Source organism: Olea europaea, chromosome 17, assembly GCF_002742605.1.
Source record: "Olea europaea var. sylvestris chromosome 17, O_europaea_v1, whole genome shotgun sequence".
NCBI lineage: Eukaryota > Viridiplantae > Streptophyta > Magnoliopsida > Lamiales > Oleaceae > Olea > Olea europaea.
In genome coordinates, this window is record NC_036253.1 from 18,581,592 (window position 1) to 18,601,088 (window position 19,497).

Sequence of the window (19,497 nt, forward strand, 5' to 3'; positions counted from 1 at the left end):
TTTTGGTTGGGTTTAATTTTTTTTTTTTTTTTTTTTTTCTCAGAGTGCTATCCATACGCCTAGGAGCACATTATTATTATTATTATTATTATTATTATTATTATTTATTTTTTTATTTTTTATTATTATTATTTTTTAAATTATTGACACACTAGTTACTACATGAAAAGAACAACAGTGCGATGGGACCAAACGTTTTTGTTACAACTTGATCAATCATTTTCGGATTGTAAGATTTTCCTTGGTAGTGCAAAACTAGAGTAACGATTTATTTACTAAAACATAAAATCCATTTTGTAATTGATCATGACATTATCAATGCTACCGATTACATGAAAAGAATATCAAATTGCCTCTCATCCACGTAGAGGCTATTGCACAATAGACATGATAATTTAATCAGTACATTTTTTTTTTCAATGTTGTTGCGCCTTATAATCGAGAAGACAATCCCACTCATTGCATGGCATTTCCGTATTAGTCAAAAGGGTCGAAAAAATAGCTTTTGGATCTTAAAAGTTCATTTTGACATTTCAAAAGCAGTGCGAAAGGGCCCTTCATATCATAGATAGATCCAAAAATTACCACGATAAATCATGATTGTATACAGCTTTATTTAGACAGATAAATTAGAATTAAAAACAACTACAATTAAAAAATCTTAAAACGCCCGTTTGTTCCATATTTTTGTCCATTTTTAGAGATTATTTGCCTGTTGGATAGAGCAGTCCAATTTCAATTGATTGAAGATTCCGACAACAAAGGACATTTACATGTGAATTTTGAAAAATCTACTTTATGTTTTTCCTTTTTACCCCATGTCTCCAACCACTCATTATTCTCTTTAATTTTCCCACACCAACCAGTCCAACATCCATTTCCACCAACTCAATTGGGCCCCACTCCATTATTTGCAAGCTACCCGTTTACTTCTACTCCCAAAGTGTAATGAATATACATTTTCACCATTTTGCAAATGTAGAGTGCCATCCATACACCAAAGCACACATTACTTTTTACTTTTAATTATTGATACACTAGTTACTACATGAAAAGAACAACAAGCTACGGGAGCAATCGTTTTTGTTACAACTTGAATAATCATTTTTGGATTGTAAGATTCTTCTTGGCAGTACAAAACTCAAATAGCGATTTCTTTATCAAAACATAAGACACACTTTGTAATTGATCATGACATTATCGACGCTACTAGTTACATGAAAAGAACATCAAATTGCGTCTCATGCACGTAAAGGTGATTGCACAGTAGACATGATTATTTAACTAGTTCATTTTTTTAATTCAATGTCATTACGCCATATAATCGCAAAGATGATCCCACTCGCTACACAGCATTTCCAGCATTGATTTTGGCATCGATCTCATCATAATCGTTTGTTAGTTCACCTCAACAACGCTTGGATCAGTCTCCACTATTGTGAAAAGCCTTGTCTATAACCCCTGCCTGTCGAAGGAAGTTGTGTACACTCGTTGTTGTAATGACAACTGCAATTTGTGTTGAAAATGAATAGTTTGGCTTTCGGTATGGTATTTTCGATCTTTATTTTCATACATTGAATGCGTGTTCAATTGCATTTCTTCACGATGAGTGCCTGTAATTGAACCTCTCGCAAACATTTCGAAATCTCCTTACATGACTTGTCACTTCGTTCCAAAATTGCTGAAAATGATACAATATATTCGAGCCTTTTGTACGGTACAATATATTTCAGGTTGATGTGCAAATCCAGAGTCAACCAGATAGTACAGCCCTGGAGCAGGTAAGGGAAAATGCACCTCCGAGCTATGAATCGCACGTGACAAAATGTGTTCATCATGTATATTTCCAGTGTATCCGCAAGTACGAACGTGAAGCATAAACTAGAATCGCAGGCAACAACGACATTCTTTTAGAACATTATGTACATACACTTCTTCGTACAAAACCACTTTGCACATATAGTCATTGTCAAATCTCATGGAATCATGTAACGTCACAACCCACCTGGATTGAAATGTCACAAGATCAACTGTACTTTAGCCATAAATTAATTAACTATATTTTTAGTGGAAAGTATAAAGATTAAATTTTAGAATTTAATTCAATAAATTTTTTTTGTTTAAAATAATTCAATACTAAAAGATAAAAATTTCAAAAATGTTTTTGGAATGAGTTTCATGTATGTAACGACTATTGACGTGAAATTTTTGACAAAACTTTAAAATTAATATTGCTATTTTAGTTTTTATCTCAAATGGTAATTGTCAAAATAAATTCGTTTAAATAGCTATCAATCTCGAAATTTCATGAAATTTTTATTTAAAGTATAAAACTTCTTATAATATTACATATCCAAAAATTGGCTCCCGTCAATAGCATATAGGGTACTAAAATATTTTTCAAAACCCCGCAGCGACTCGGGCTGGAAAGTAACCCAGTGCAACTTACCTTAAGTGTTATATAAAATTCTACACGCATCGAATCCACATGATTTCAACTATACTCAGTAGCTAACCCCTGAAACTATCAAACCCAATTGGTATCATCCAAAAATTTCAAGGAACGTGTGAGTTATGAATTTTTGAAACCAAGGGCAGAAGCTGAAGAACGGCGACACTACTCAGTGCAGTTTACTTTATACGACATATAAAATTCTACCGACATTGATTGATACGATTCCAAGTTCATTCAGTAGCTAACTTATGAGGCTATCCAAAGCCCCTGGCTTTCCATTTATTTATCAACTATTCATTTTATTTATTATAATTTAAAACAATTTTGATACATTATAGAAATTGTAAATTGACCAGATTGATCGTGGAAATTTTGTGCACTCTTTCTTATAACTTATGTATCTATCTTTAACTTAGAAGTTTCACAGGCATACTACATATCGAGATAGAAAATCTCAAATTAAAACGCATATATCCTAATATTTCAGATGACAAATTTTACTTCCATAATACAATCAAGTGAAGATTTATTCTTACAAATAAGAGTTCATGAAAAAAAAAAAAAAATTTATACAAAGATGAGTAGAATTACTGTTTCGGAATCAAAACAACAAAATCTATTCTGAAATGCTTTCCCAATAACAATATTTTTCAACTAAGCGTAGCAGCACGATTTATTTGGCTCCGATGCGAAAAAGTAGGGTCTGTGATTTACTGGTTTTAATGAACATGAGAGAAAAAGTGATGTGTTGAAAGGTAAAATGTTGCATAATTGAAGTGGTTGGGAAGAGCATCGATTAATAATTCGTGTGTATTATATTTCCACTCATCAATCAAATTGCTTTTTAAAAACATTAACTACTCTAATTTCACGTTTTCCAATTTTGCAAGAGACGTAAAATTAATAAACAAACTTCAGATTCATTTGGCATCACTTTTGCTTCTATTTTTACATAATAATGTCGAAAAGCTATTGAGAGAAACTGTCTTAATTTTTGTATGAAAATTAATTTTTGAAAACACTTTTTATTTCAGAAGTATTTTTAGAGAAGGTCACATTGGACCAACTTCTTCTAAAAACTTTTCTAACTATCAAAAACACTTTGATTATTTAACCCGTACATGTATTTCAATGCTTTTGCGCCAACTAATCAGGAAGATGATCCCATTAACTATGGGACATTTTCATATTAGTCAAACAGGTCCAAAAGTATCTTTTGAATCTTAAAAGTTCATTTTGACTTTTTAAAAACCGTACCAAACTGCCTCATCATGTCATATATATATATATATACATACACATATACATATATATATACACACACACACACATATATATATATATATATATATATATATCGTTGCGATAAATCATGCTTGTATATAGCATTAGTGTGTGTTTGAGCCACGTTATTTTGAAAGAACGTATTTTGAAATAGTAGATTGATGGAAAATGTGTCGTTAAAAAATGAGGAAAAATTTTGAATTTACGTTTAATATTATTTTATTGATGAATGTGTGGTTAAAATGATGTTAAATTACTATTTAAAAAAATATATTTTTTAAAAAGAGTATGGTTCAAACAGGACCTTATTTTGACATAGTAAACTAGGCTTAAAAAGCAATTACAATAAAAAAAAACTCTTTAAGCCCCTGTTTGTTCCATATTTTTTGTCCATTTAAAAGATCATTTGCTCATTGCACAGAGCAGTCCAATTTCAATTAATTAACAACCGTGCTACAGAGTTCGGATTTAAATTCCGGGCTCCAATCCTGGGCAGAGGTGAAAACACTTGAACCGTTGATCTTCAGCACTTGGAGGACCCGCCATCAAAATCGGCAGCAGAGGCTCTGTCACCTTTGCCCCTGGAATTCTTCAGCATTTTCCATTAATTAAAGGCTCTGACATAAAAGGACGTTTACATTTGAATTTTGAAGAATCTACTTTATGTTTTTCCCTTTTTACCCCATGCCTCTCCAAGCGCTCATTATTGTGACATTGTCTCTTTAATTTTCTCACTCCAACCGGTCCAACACCCATTTCCACCAACTCAATTGGGCCCTACTCCATTATTTGCAAGCTACCCGTTCACTTCTACTGCCCAACTACACGGGTAATGTATATATATTTTCACACCATTTAGCCAATCCGGAGTGCTATCCATACAACTAAGCACACGTTGTTGTTGTTATTATTATTATTATGTTTTTAAACGATTGATACACTTGTTACTACATCTACATGAAAAGAACAACAGTGCGACGAAAGCAAATTTTCGAATTGTAAGATTTTTCTTTTGGCAGTGTAAAACTAGAGTAACGATTTCTTTACTAAAACATAAAATCCTTTTTGTAATTGATCACGACTTTATCGACACTACGGGTTACATGAAAAGAACAACAAATTGCCTCTCATGCACTTAAAGGTGATTGCACAGTAGACATGATAATCTAACCAGTACATTTTTTTTTTCCAATGTTGTTGTGCCATATAAACGAGAAGACGATCCCACTCACAGCACGACATTTCCATATTAGTCGAACGGGTCGAAACAAAGTTTTTGAATCTTAAAAGTTTATTTTGAATTTTTAAAAATCATGCCAAACAAGCCCTTCATATCATATATAGATCCAAAAATTGCCGCAATAAATCATGCTTGTATACAACTTTATTTAGACATAATTCAGTGGTGCAAAGAACATGAGTGAAGTAGTCTCAGCCTTGTTAATAGCTACAGTGTGAGAGTTCGATTTCTGAGATATGGAATTGGACTCTTTGTGGGCACCAGTGTACTGTCAAGCTCTTGTTTCCTGACCTGTTAGAACATATCCCGTGATTTACTTTCCTCACAATACTCCAGGAGAGGGGCAGTGAAAGCCTTCAAAATTGGGGTTCAACCATTTTTAGCTTTATTTAGATTGGTAAATTAGACTTAATAGAAACTACAATTAAAAAATCTTAAGCGCCTGTTTGTTCCATAATTTTTGTCCATTTTTAAAGATTATTTGCCTGTTGGACAGAGCATTCCACTTTCAATTGATTGAAGATTCCGACGACAAAGGACAGTTACATGTAAACTGTTTTTCCTTTTATTCCCATGTCTTCCACAACTTATTATTGTCTCTTTAGCCCCCCCTCCTGAGGCATAGTTCAGTGGTGCAAAGGACAGGAGTGTGGTTATTTCACACCTTGCTGATAGCCATAGTGTGGGAATTCGATCTCTAAGACAAGGAATTTGACTCATTGTAGACGCAGTGTACGGACAACTCTTGTTCCCTAGTCTGTTTGAATACATCCCACGATTTACTTCTCTCACAAAACTCTAGACGCGGGGACGGTGAGGACCATTAAGGTTGAGGTTCAACCTTTTTTCTTTTTATTTTTTATTGTCTCTTTAATTTTCCCACACCAACCGGTCGAACACCCATTTTCACCAACTCAATTGGGCCCCACTCCATTATTTGCAAGCTACCCGTTTACTTCTAGTCTCCAAGTGTAATGAATATACATTTTCATCATTTTGCAAATCCAGAGTGCTATCCATACACCTAAGTACACATCATTATTTTTTCTTTTAATTATTGATACACTAGTTACTACATGAAAAGAACAACAGTGTGACGGGAGCAAATGTTTTTGTTACAACTTGAAAAATCATTTTCGGATTGTAAGATTTTTCTTGTAGTACAAAACTCGAGTTGCGATTTCTTTATCAAAACATAAAACCAACTTAGTAATTGATCATGACATTGTCGACGCTACGAGTTACATGAAAGGACCATCAAATTACATCTCATCCACTTAAAGGTTATTGCACAATAACATGATAATTTAACCAGTACATTTTTTTTTTCATTCAATGCTGCTACGCCATATAATCGAGATGATGATCCCACTCGCTACGCAGCATTTCCAACATTGATTTCGACACCGATCTCTTTATCGTCGTTTTGTTAGTTCCACCTCAACAACGCTTGGATCAATCTCCACCCTTGTGAAAAAACCCCGTCTACAACCCCAGTCCATTGAAGGAAGTTTTGTACACTCATTGTTGCAATGACAACTGCAATTTGTGTTGGAAACAAATAGTTTGGCTTATAGTATGGTATTTTCGATCTTTATTTTCATACACCGAATGCGCGTTCGATTTCATTTCTTCACAATGAATGCTTGTAATTGAACCTCTTGCGAGCATTTCGAAATCTCCTTACATAACTTGTCACCTTGTTCCAGAACTGCTGAAAATGATACAATATATCTGAGCCTTTTGTACGATACAATATATTCAGGTTGATGTGCAAATCTAGAGTTGAATAAATAGTACTTCCCCGAAGCCGGTAAGGGAAAATGCACCTCCGGGCTATGAATCGCATGTGACAAAATGTGTGTGTCATGTATATTTTCAAAACATGAAGCATAAACTAAAATTGCAGGCAACAATTATGTATATACACTTTTTTGTACTAAACCACTTCGCACATATAGCCATCGTCAAATCTCATGGAATCATTTTTCCAACGAAACGTCTGTCGATACAATTCGTGAGGAATATTTAATATTTATTATTGTTGTTAGACTTGCCAGCTGGGAAGAACGTGATATTTCAGTATCTTACGTTCACTAAATCTCTCTCTCTCTCTCTCTCTCACAAACACATGTTGAATAAATCAGAGAACCGACTCCTCTGCTGCACCACAGATTGTTGTTAGTCTGATTTGGATAAAGGTTAGTATTCCTACTTATCTTTCTATCTATTGCATTAAACGTTTAACGTGCCTCTGAATATACCTTAAGTATATGTGCAAATAAAATTTGTCATAAAATTTTTTCATCTCTGTGATGTAGATTTTGAAACAATTTTCTCAAAATTGGTACTTTCTCACTTTCCAGATTGGTAGAAAGTGAAATCTTAGTCTCCTATGTTTTAAAACCAACTATAAGTTCAATCTTCTTTATTTATAACACTGGATTCAAAAGCTTGATTCAATTATCATTTTTCCTACTGTAAAGAAAATGATTTTTTTTTTTTTGACATATATTATTATCCAGAAAAAAAAAAAAAAAAAAAAAAAAAAAGAAAAATGGAATGTAATGAAATAAAAATTAATGAAGGTCATACGGGGCTTAAATCCCTTTATACAATAGTATGCCAGAAGTTATTCAGTAACATTATTTGGTGCATAATAGCAGATAGCCATAAATGAGCAAGACTTGAGTTTTTTCATTTTTTTTTTTTTTTTCGGGAAAAAATATATTTCAAAAAAAAAAAAAATATTTTTTTTTTTTTTGAAAAATTTTTTTTACCAAAAAAAAAAAAAAAATGGAATGTAATGAAATAAAAATTAATGAAGGTCATACGGGGCTTAAATCCCTTTATACAATAGTATGCCAGAAGTTATTCAGTAACATTATTTGGTGCATAATAGCAGATAGCCATAAATGAGCAAGACTTGAGTTTTTTCATTTTTTTTTTTTTTTTCGGGAAAAAATATATTTCAAAAAAAAAAAAAATATTTTTTTTTTTTTTGAAAAATTTTTTTTACCAAAAAAAAAAAAAAAATTTTTTTTTTTTTTTGACATAAATTATTACCAAAAAAAAAAAAAAAATTTTTTTTTTTTTTTTCTTTTTTTCAATCACTCAATTTTTCATAAAAATAATATTACACGTAAATCGAAAATATTTTTTTTTTCAAATACCAATTTTTCAAATAAAAAAAACACTCTTCCGCCCATTTTTATTTCCACAATATGGAGGAGGCCAAACGGGGCTTAATATAAAATTGGAATACAAAGTGCTTGTTGGAGTAACAGCGTCTCTAAATCCAGATAAACAAAGATTGGCCATTTTATCTCTCTAGTTCATTTTAAATAATGTTCAATAAAAAATATTACTTTCTCTCTCATGTTGAATGAATTACACAACCATTTCGAAGCTAGACTCCTCTGCCAAGGAAAATCAAAACCTGCTGCACCACTCAGTTGCCGTGAAAGTATTTCAAACAGATTGATAGTTTAATTTGGAAAAAGGTATCTCTACTTACCTTTCATCCTTCGAATAAACCTTCGGTTTATTATAGTTTTAGTTTTTGAAATTTTTTGTTTACTGTCAAAAATAAATTGGAAGCTTATTAGGATTAACCTGTGTTTTAAAAACCACCAAATCTACTCACGTTTCATTATTATTATTATTATTATTATTATTATTTTTGGTTCATCCATATGTTCGGATAAGCTTAATAGGAACTTTTTAGGATGAATGGTATTAAGTCCACGATGTGTATAATAATTGAGTAGTACATATGAACGTCCGTTAAAATTAAAGTTTGATCTTGCTCGAACAGAAATAAACTTACAAGAAACATATAAACTTAACCTAACATAGGAATACTGTTTACAAAATTGATGTATTCCTAGAGTGAAAATGTGCAAGATTGGATCATCATGCTTTCCATTATGATAATTATTATTAGATACTATGTGCAACGTTGAGATTTTGGAGGCTTCCAGTTTTATATGGAACAAATGTTTACTAAATGATAACATTCAAAGTACCTATTTGAAGTATTAGACCTATTCCACTTCTAGTTGGAACCAACCTTCTAAATACCAATTAATGCACAAGTAATGTATAATTTGAAAGTTGATAAAAGTTGTGAATTTTATGAAATGTAGAGTTAAAATTAAAATCTGATCAATGATAAAGTTGATAAGTTTTAGGAAAAAAAAATTTCCAAACAAGCCATCAATAATTTTGCCAAAACTTCAAGCCTACACTACCTATCTCACATTAGAGTTAATGTTTATCCATTCAAATGACAGAAGGACGGGCGTTAAATGGCTCCTTCAACCTCCAACCTGAAGCCATCGTTAATGTTAAAATAAATGACATATTAGGGAAAGTAAATTTGTTTTGAAAAAACAACTTGATTTCATTAAATTTGATATATTTTAAATTCATATTAACTTATTTTAATTAATTAGCCCCCATTTGGCCCCCATTAATTTTCATTATAATGGGGGAATAGTTTTTTAATTTTTTTTTAAAAAAAAAAAGATGGTTGTAAAAGAATGAAAAGTTCTCGATTTACGTATAATATTATTTTATTGAAAATTGTGTGGTTGAAAATAGGAGAGAGAAAATTTAAATTTAATTTGATGAAATTTAACGGGGGCCAAACGTGATCTTAATTTGTTCAAAATATCGTACATCTCTATCAACTTTTTCAAGGATTATATTCCTTTTTCAATAAAATTCTTATTTTCCTGGCCTTTTCTACTTTTGTGGGCCCGATCGGTCAATTTCCCATTTTTTAGTAAGACTGCATTTTTAAATAGTTAATTGATGAAGAATGTGTGGTTACGCAATAGGAAAAAGTTTTAGTTTTACGTGTAATATATATATATATATATATTTTTAAAGAATGTGTAGTTGAAAAGAAGGGAAAGAAAAAATGTATTTTAAGAAAAATAGTTATCAAACAAGGGCTATATTAAACTTTCATCCAGTCAAAACATATAGTCCCGTTTTATTAAGAAATTTTGTGATAAAATGATTAGGACATTAAATTCCACTGCAAAATCCCGCTCAGGGTTGTTTGACAAACTTTTGGGTTGTTTGGAACCTTTTTCATAAATATTTTTTTTAGCGAATTTTGATATAAAGTTTGTGTAATGTATAGTTTAAAAGATCATAAAAATTACGAATGCCATGGTTAAAACTTAAAAGTTGATAAATTTTGTCGAACAAGCCATCAATAATTTTGCTAAAACTTCAACCCTACAGTTATAGTTAATGTTTATCCATTCAAATGACAGAAGGACGGCGTTAAATGGCTCCTTCAACCTCCAACCTGAAGCAGCTTCTTGAATATCAATCCAAGTGCGAAAGGCTCGAGATGTTTGATGGCCAGGGACAACTCGTTCTAATTGTCGCTCACTTTATAATAAAATTGTGTTCTGAAGACGATGAAATAATTATTTTATTGAAGAGTCTTGATGATTCAGCGAAGCTTTGTTGGAGTTTCAGCCGTCATAGTGAAGAAGACAGAAAATTTTCCACCATATTCTGGGATTTTATAAAACAGCTTCAAGTGTTCTTCGAAGTCCCAAAGTTTAATAGTACTGCAAATATGAATGAGCAGATTGCAGCCTTTCATGACCTTCTCCTTGAAATTTTAGAAGAAATACTGCATCTTCAGCCATACTTCATTCATGGCTCGGTCATGGAATTCATTCTAGCTCTAAAGATGGAGCTAAAATTTCTTATCACCTTTCTTGGGGATACGCCATCTCAGCTCACTGAGCTTGAGACAACCAAGAATGTATTGAAAGATATTGAAGTTGTGGCCAATGAGGTGGGAAGCTTCTTATATTCATTCTTTCTCAGCAAAGATCCTATTTCTATAGCTGCAATGAATAACTCTCTTTCTGATTTGTTGAGAAATGTGGAGCGTGTGAAAGAAAGCATCAACAAGCATTGTGTCACGGTTGCCAATTTATGGCCAAGTCATATGACTCCATCGACTGCAACGGTTTCGCTCTCTTTTGTTGATTCTATCCTAGATTATATTGGCGATCTAGTGAATCGCAATGATGACAGGATTGTTGATGTGAAGATTCAAATTAGAACAATCCATCAGAACTTGATGAATTTGAAGAACGGCATAAAAGAACTTGAGATCGAAAGGCATCAGGAACGTGAAGAATTTTCTATGCAACTTATTAATGTAGCATATGAAGTTGAATACATTATCAACTCTTTTGCTCCTTTGTCGTATGTCACCCTCAGGCTTCTTCAAGTCACTGAGAAGATTAAACCTATGGGGATGCAACTCCAAGAACTGAAGAAGAATGATGCTAGAATGCTAAAGGATGCAGAATATGCATATCCAAGGCAACGTATATCATTCCAAGATCACATTAAAGACGAATATCTAGTTGGCTTAAAGGATGAGGAAATGGAAATAATGGACCGACTCTGCAGAAGAGAGAAAAGACTACAAATTATTTCCATTACTGGCATGCCTGGACTTGGCAAGACAACATTAGCAAATAGGTTATATAACAATCCAATGATTATTAATCATTTTCACAGGAGGATCTGGTGTGTTGTCTCTCGAACTTACCAGAGGAGAAATATTTTAATTGACATTTTGATGTCAATAGACACCGATAACAAAGAACAATTTCTGAATATGGAAGATGAAATGTTGACCGAACTGATCTTCCAATATTTAAAGGGGAAGAGATACATCATCATCATGGACGCTATATGGAATGTAAACGCATGGGATGATATAAAAAGATGCTTTCCTGATGACCGCATTGGAAGCAAAATATTGATCACCAGTCGAAACATGAATGTTGCCTCTTCAAATTATCGCTGCAACTTCTCTCTTCGTCTCCTGCGGGAGGATGAAAGTTGGAATTTATTGCTGGGGAAGGTGTTCAACAAAGAACGCTGCCCTCCAGAGTTGGTAGATGTCGTAAAGAAAATTGCAAGAAATTGTGGTGGATTACCAATTACAGTTGTTATGATAGCTTCGGTACTTAAGAATTTGGAGAAGAAAAGATCTTTATGGATGGAAGTTGCTGAAAATATAACTTCATACATCTGTAAAGAGACAAATGAGTACATGAGTGTGCTAGAAGAGAGTTATAATGATTTACCAATGCGATTGAAACCATGTTTTCTTTACTTTGGAATATTTGAGAAAGAAAGGGAAATCCCAGTAAAGAAATTGATAATGTTATGGCATGCTGAAGGATTTATAGGGAAAGTAGAAGATAAGAGCTCAGAGGATGTGGCACAGGAATACCTAATGGATCTAATTGATAGAAGCTTGTTACTAATTGCTAAAAGAAAATCTGACGGTGGAATCAAATCTTGCACTATCCTTGGTGCAATACATGACATGTGCTCGAGACTAGCTGAAAAAGATAACTTCGTGAAGGCGATCACAGAGTAAGCACTTTATCTCTCTCTCTCTCACCCCCCCCCCCTCCCCCCAAATTTTTCTCTAGCTTTTTGTCAATGTTTTATTTTCCCTGCTAATGCTCCTGACGAACGTGGTGATCATGTCAAACATTGCTGCTGTTGCTGATGTGGTACATTGTGGTTCTTCAGTCGATTATCAATACATGAGCAACACCTCCGCCTAAGCATTCACTCTCACTCAATTCCTTCTTTCTTGAGACCTTTCGGCCTACATATTCGCTCTTTGTTGGGGCATTTACCCGGTCCATCTGCATTCATCTTTTCCAGCTTGAAACATCTTAAGGTATTGGACTTGTCAAGCACAGATTTGAGTTTGTATAATTTGTCAGGAAGTGAAGTGTTGGCTTTCTTAAGGTTCTTGGCTGTTTCATCTGTTCCATCATCAATAGAGATATTCAAGAACCTAGAATTTCTTTTCGTGGATAACAAAGAAGTAGTTGAAATACCAGTTATCCTTTTAAATATGGTGAAGTTGAGACGTGTGCATTTCAGTGGTGGTGCACAATTTAGTGAATCTTGGCGCCAAGCAACTCATGATGAGAGCTTCCAAATAAGTAACCTACAAAATCTTTCTTCTATTTTCATTTATGATGAAAATGATGAGAAAATCTTGAGATCTTTTCCCCATCTTCGCATACTGAAATGCAAGTATACAACGTTTTGGGATTCAACTGTGAACTGCTATCGCTATCCTGCCTTAAACAACCTTTATCAGCTTGAATCCCTTAATATATCATTCCGACCGAGTTATGAGTCAGACGACATTAGTCCCGAATTGATCAATTTACCCTCAAATCTTAAAAAGCTAACTCTCCGTAACTTTGATTTATCTCGGATGCATATGAAGATAATTGGGGAGTTACCCTACCTTGAGGTTCTCAAGTTACGAGATAATACAATTGGGGGAAAAGGGTGGGACACAAACGAAGGTGAATTCAGACGACTCAAATACTTGGAACTGGATGCGGTACAGATCGAACATTGGAATGTCTCAGATGATGATTTCCTCATACTCGAAAGACTAGTGTTGCGAAGCTGCCAGCTTTTGAAGGAGATCCCTTTCAGTTTGGGGGTCATTCCAACTCTAGAGAAGATTGAGGTCCATGGCTGTGCAGAGTCCGTTGAAGCCTCTGCTCTGCAAATTCGGGAAGAAGTATTAGACTACGGGATTGAGTTTGTAGTCACTATCTCCCGCTTCTAGCTCTTATGGTAAGGTTGGTAAGAACAACATCAGGTTTTGCAGCTACATCTACCAGATCATTTTTAATTTACTTGTTGATTTTGAATACTTCTCTTTTTTTCTTGCAGTGCGGTTGAGTTGATGTTGAAATTTATTTGTTGTGGGTAAAATTAAATAACCAAATTTGTGGAAGGTTAAATAATTGGTGAATTACATTGTACTCTTTTTTTGGCTTCAAATGAAATCGGAGACTTGTTCTGTGTGAGAACCTGAATCTGTTTGTTTATTATGCGCTTGAGTTTATTTCAGTCCAGAAATGCCTTAACAGGGAAAATTGCAACGTTAGTCTCCATCAAAAGGATCCTCATTCTATTCTTTTGGAATTAAAATCCTCACGTTTAATTTTTTGTTGCAACGTGGTCATTGTCCCATTATTTTCTTGATCCTTTTTTTTTTTTTTTATCGTATTCTTATTATTAATCGTCAATTTAATTAGCATATATTGCCTCCTATTACAATTCTTTACAAAAAAATGCATTAAGAGTGGCTTTTTTCCTTTTCATAAATACAAAATTTGGACAAAATATTTTTCCTTCATTTTAAATCATGCTAACAAATATTCTCACACACAAGCAAACGATGAATTCTGTTCTACGAATGATAAGAGTTCAAATAGAATACCCAATACACACCAAAACATTAGAATTATATTGCACGGAGTCCAATTCCAGTAATCCACGCATTAGTTTTTAAAATTAAAATCTGTTTAGATTTAGATAAACAACGCATTCAATAGGTCAAACTAAGTTTTTATCGACTAAGTCTTCATCTTAAAAATGTTACAACATCACAACAAGGCAATGAAGTTTTTATCTCATATGACGTATTTTAGATGCATCAATTGCCTTAGGGACTGTTTGGGAAAAAAATATTTTATGATTTTTTATTTAGATAAAATCTCAATTATAGAATTAGGGAGAGGAGGAGAACACCGCCTTCTCTGCCTAGATATATGGATATATGCATTGATATGTGTGGAAAAGAGAGTGATAGATAAAGAGACAAGGTAGTGATAGAGAGAATCTACCAATATAAAATTAGAGTGAGTTAAGAGAGTGAGAATTTAGGGAAAGAGTAGTGTAAGCAGAGAGTAAAAGTGAAAAAGAGTAATTATTGTGAGTGATCCATATTTTATAAGAGAAGTTAGCGTTCTTAGTATGTGTTCAAAATTGTGTAAAATCCATTTCATCAATAAAATTCTATTTTCTTAGTGAGTTCAAATTTAAGAATGTGGTATCAGAGCTCAACACGGCCTATGTTTTAAAAACAAAAACATTCACTTCATTAATTTTCTTTGTTCATGCATATGTTCGATTAGCTTATTAGGAACTTTTCAGGATGAACTGTATTGATTTCACAATGTGAATAATAATGAGTAGTATTTATGAATGCCTTATTATTAAAATTAAAGTTTGACTTGAACTTAAAAGAAAAATAAATTGATGAGTAATTACTCAATCTAGCATAACACGGGAACAATGTTCACAAAATTGTTGTGTTCCTATAGTAAATGAAATGCACAAGGCTGGATCATCACGCTATCCATTATGTTCATTTCCAAACGAGTTGAACAGGAGAAATAGATTTATGATACGAGTTCTTCTACATGTACCGACCCCTTCACAAGAGGGGGGGGGCACGATTTTTTTATTCGGCGTGGGCCCCCCCTCTTGAGAGGGGGTCGGTACACCAGGGTGTCAAACTTGGTGTACAACTAGAAAAATCCTTATGATACATCTAATGAATTACATGTCGGATTTCACGTTAAACTCAATAATAGAGTGACAGTACTTAAACCAAGTGTTAACTCCAGTGACTGATTTGAGGGAATAATAATAATAATAATAATAATAATAATCTACAAGAACCTACTTGAAATTTGTCCTAAACTTTAGTTGACCAAATATAAAATTACCTTTGGCGGCATTGTAGCCTTATTTTATAATTAAATTCCATTGCAAAATCCTGCACAGGGTTGTTTGACAAACCTTTGGGTTGTTCGGAACCTTTTTGATAAAAAATTTTTAGCAAATTTCGATAAAAAGTTTATGTAATGTCGATAAAAAGTTTATGTAATGTATTGTTTAAAAGTTGATAACTTGTGAGTAATAAAAAAGTTGATAAATTTTGTCAAACAATCCATCAATAATTTTGCTAAAACTTCAACCCAACACTACCTATCTCACATTAGAGTTAATGATATCCATTCACACGACAGAAGAACAGCATCAAGTGGCTCCTTCAACCTCCATCCTGAAACATCTTCTTGAATATCAATCCAAGTGCGAAAGGCTCGAGAGGTTTGATGGCCAGGGACAACTCGTTCTAATTGTCACTCACTTTATAATAAAATTGAGTTCTGAAGACGATGAAATAATTATTTTATTGAAGAGTCTTGAAGATTCAGCAAAGCTTTGTTGGAGTTTCGGCCGTCGTAGTGAAGAAGACAGAAAATTTTCCACCATGTTCTGGGACTTCATTACACAACTTAAAGTGTTCTTCGAAGTCCCAAAATTTAATAGTACTACAAATCCCAATGAGCTTGTTGCGGCCTTTATTGACCTTCTTCTTGAAATTTTGAAAGAAATACTGCACCTTCAGCCATACTTCGTTCATGGAGCGGTCATGGAATTCATTCTAGCTGTAAAGGAGCTGAAATTTCTTATCATCTTTCTTGAGGATACGCCATCTCAGCTCACTGAGCTTGAGACAACCAAGAGTGTATTGAGCGATATTGAAGTTGTGGTCAATGGATGGGAAGATTCTTAAATTCATTCTTTTTCAGCAAAGAACGTATTTCTATAGCTGCAATGAATAAATCTCTTCCTGATTTGTTGGGAAATGTAGAGATTGTGAAAGAAAGCATCAAGAAGCATCGTGTCTGACATGGCTCATCCCAAATCACCTTAATGAACTCGACACATATCGTGCACCGATGATAGATACCAGCTAAATGCCGGACCCACCACCAACGCAACTTTGACTTGCTTGACTAAAAAAATATTTTTTGAAGAATTTTGACAGAATTTTCTTTGAAATATGGACAAAACCACCCGAGTAAAAATTAATTTTCTCAAATCTATGCATATAATATAAAACAAGGTACACCAACCCTTTGAAATACCAACTATTCAAAATAAGTGCATTTGAAAGAAATTATATTCCTTTACATTCAGACAACTCCATTTGTAAAACATATATAAAAAAATATGCAGTGAGCTCGTGATATAAATACATTTTTCTGATAAATGATGCATCAATCCCGAAAATATGTGATGTATTAACAGACAAGATGCGACATACAAGAAATGATACTGTGTGGCTCAACTCGCAGATCAACAAGCTCCAATATGGCTCAACGCAGCTACTATCTGCTAAGAAAAAGGGTGACAAAATATGAGCTTATAATTCAGAGAGTGGATATTTTGTAAAAGTATACTTTTCCCTTTATAACAACTTTTTGAAAACTGGTGTCAACTTCCAAATTTCCTTTCACAGTACTATAAACAAAAATCTTTATTCTTTAAACCGAATAAGATAAATACTGTAATTTGAAATCTGATAATAATATCAAAACTAAAATATACTGGAATCAAACAAATCTTTATTCTGTAAACTACATAAGCTAAATTTCGTTCCTAAAATCTAAATAACTGTATAATGCTAAAAAGCTATATTCTTCAGACTGAATAAACTAAATTATGTAGTCTGTAATCTGATAAGCTATATAATACTAGAAAATCACACCAAAAAGGTACCCGAAATAACTATACTCATGTATCAGTTAGCACCGATAGACATGTCAAAGCTATTTAATTCTGTAATTCTGAAATTCTAGTCATACGCGTTCAGAGCTATCTGGTCATACACTATGGAAACACATTTGCAATAGTGCAAAGGGGGTAAAATCATTATAACTGGTCATACACTGTGGAAACACATTCACACCAGTGCAGAGCGGGTAAAATAACCATATAAAGTCATACACTGTGGAAACACATTTACACAAGTCAGACTAGGATAAAGTCACCTGGTTACTTTCGATGGTTTTAAAATAACTGAAATATTTAATACTCATATAACATGCTAATCAAATCATTTAAGTGAAATTGAACTATATTTAGCTTTAAAAAAAAACTGTTTATAAATCGATCTCATTCTGGAAATCATGCTATCAAATCAATTGCATGAAATAATAAATCTTCTGATTTAATATAAATTTATTAAATACTAATTTTTGAAAATAAGTTTATGTCCACTCACTGCTCTACGGATAAAAGTCAGGTTAAATTGACTGGTATCTCCAACTTCCATATCACTACCCAAAATACCAGTATAATAACTCAAATTAAAATATGACAATTAATCTAATGCAAAGTCACCACTTAATTCCTCAACTTTCACATTTTCTCTTGAATCTTCCCCAAATTTTCTTTAATCAATTGAAGTTAATCTCACTTTCTAGTTCCTCTACTAATAACCAATTCATCGAAAAATCTTCATTCCAAACATAAAATAATTTTACTTTACAATCTAGTAAAAACTGACACAAAGAACACAACCAACTTATCTTTAATCTAGCTTCCTAAAATCATGATTTCACTTGAATATTTCATCAACTCAATTATTCCATTAGCAATACTTAATAAAAAATTCCAAAGAAATAGTTCTAGGGTTCGTTCAAAAATCATGTTACTTACCTTAATGTAAATATCAATCACTACTCACAAAGATTGGCTTCAAATCATGCTCTTTCCTTCAATCTAAAATTTAAATCAACAACTTAGAACCCTAGAATATTTAACATCATAATACAATAAACATATACTTTCTAACTCTTTAAGAAATGAAATAGTACTTGAAGAAATCAACACTTACTTCCTCTTCTTCCTTTTCTTCCTTTCCTTTCTTTCTTTTCTTTTTCTCTCTCTTTTCTCCTTTTCTTTCTCAATTCTTCCAGCTCTCTCTGCCACCCCCGCCCCCCCTCTCCGTTTTTTTTTTTTTTTTTTTAATATGTATTGTATGTGTGTGTAAAAGAAATGGGCAATTGAGTTTTAAATGGGCCACTAAATCAATTTGCAAAGGAAGTCCCACTACTTCAATTAATCATAACATTTGATCCCTTAACTTTTAATAATATTTAAATAGCTTCCCAAAATAATAATTATTATTATTTTTCCATCTTAGACCCTCAAAATATTTTCAATTTGTAAAATAAACCCAATAAAATAATTCACTTCATTAAAGTTTAGGGGATATTCCAACTCTAGAGAAGATTGAGGTAAAATCTCTTTGATTCTCTGCTATGCAAATTATGGAAGAACATCTAGACATGGGAAATGACATGCTCAATGTCAGTATCGCCGACTAGTTCCTGTGGTAAGGTTCGCAAGTACAGCATCAGTTTGTACTGAAGTTTAGGGGATATTCCAACTCTAGAGAAGATTGAGGTAAAATCTCTTTGATTCTCTGCTATGCAAATTATGGAAGAACATCTAGACATGGGAAATGACATGCTCAATGTCAGTATCGCCGACTAGTTCCTGTGGTAAGGTTCGCAAGTACAGCATCAGTTTGTACTGCAATATCTAAGTGTTCATTTTTAATTTACTTGTTGATTTTGAGCATTTTTTTTTCTTGCAGAGGTTTGGGCAGTTGAAAATGTGTGAATAAAATTAAATAACCAAATTTGCGAAAGGCTGACTGATGAATTACATTACACTCTATTTTTGGCTTCAAATGATATTAGAGGCTGATTCTGTGTGAGGACTTGAATTTGTTTACTATGCGCATAAGTTTATAACA

The 19,497-nt window shown here is 33.0% G+C and overlaps 1 protein-coding gene and 1 long non-coding RNA gene across 6 annotated transcripts; one reads left to right on the forward strand and one right to left on the reverse strand.

The window, feature by feature from the left end:
- Nucleotides 1–6,911: 6,911 nt before the first annotated feature.
- On the forward strand, nucleotides 6,912–13,918 carry LOC111365329 (putative late blight resistance protein homolog R1A-3). 5 transcript variants are annotated; one of them, XM_022985787.1, is made up of 4 exons: nucleotides 6,912–7,180; nucleotides 8,389–8,482; nucleotides 10,271–12,419; nucleotides 12,582–13,918. In XM_022985787.1, exons 3-4 carry the CDS (start codon nucleotides 10,285–10,287, stop codon nucleotides 13,651–13,653), a joined length of 3,207 nt encoding a protein of 1,068 aa, XP_022841555.1. In that variant the 5' UTR covers nucleotides 6,912–7,180; nucleotides 8,389–8,482; nucleotides 10,271–10,284; the 3' UTR covers nucleotides 13,654–13,918. The 5 variants fall into 5 exon arrangements, with proteins under 5 accessions (XP_022841555.1, XP_022841556.1, XP_022841557.1 ...); XM_022985788.1 differs by having other exon boundaries at nucleotides 8,393–8,482; XM_022985790.1 differs by lacking the exon at nucleotides 6,912–7,180 and having other exon boundaries at nucleotides 8,159–8,482; nucleotides 12,582–13,666; nucleotides 13,761–13,918.
- A 2,867-nt stretch (nucleotides 13,919–16,785) lies between these two features.
- On the reverse strand, nucleotides 16,786–18,609 carry LOC111365334. The gene is made up of 3 exons (XR_002697414.1): nucleotides 18,571–18,609; nucleotides 18,393–18,455; nucleotides 16,786–17,063 (listed from the first exon to the last, which is right to left on the reverse strand). It is a non-coding gene; the product is annotated as an uncharacterized LOC111365334 (long non-coding RNA).
- Between the last annotated feature and the right edge of the window lie 888 nt (nucleotides 18,610–19,497).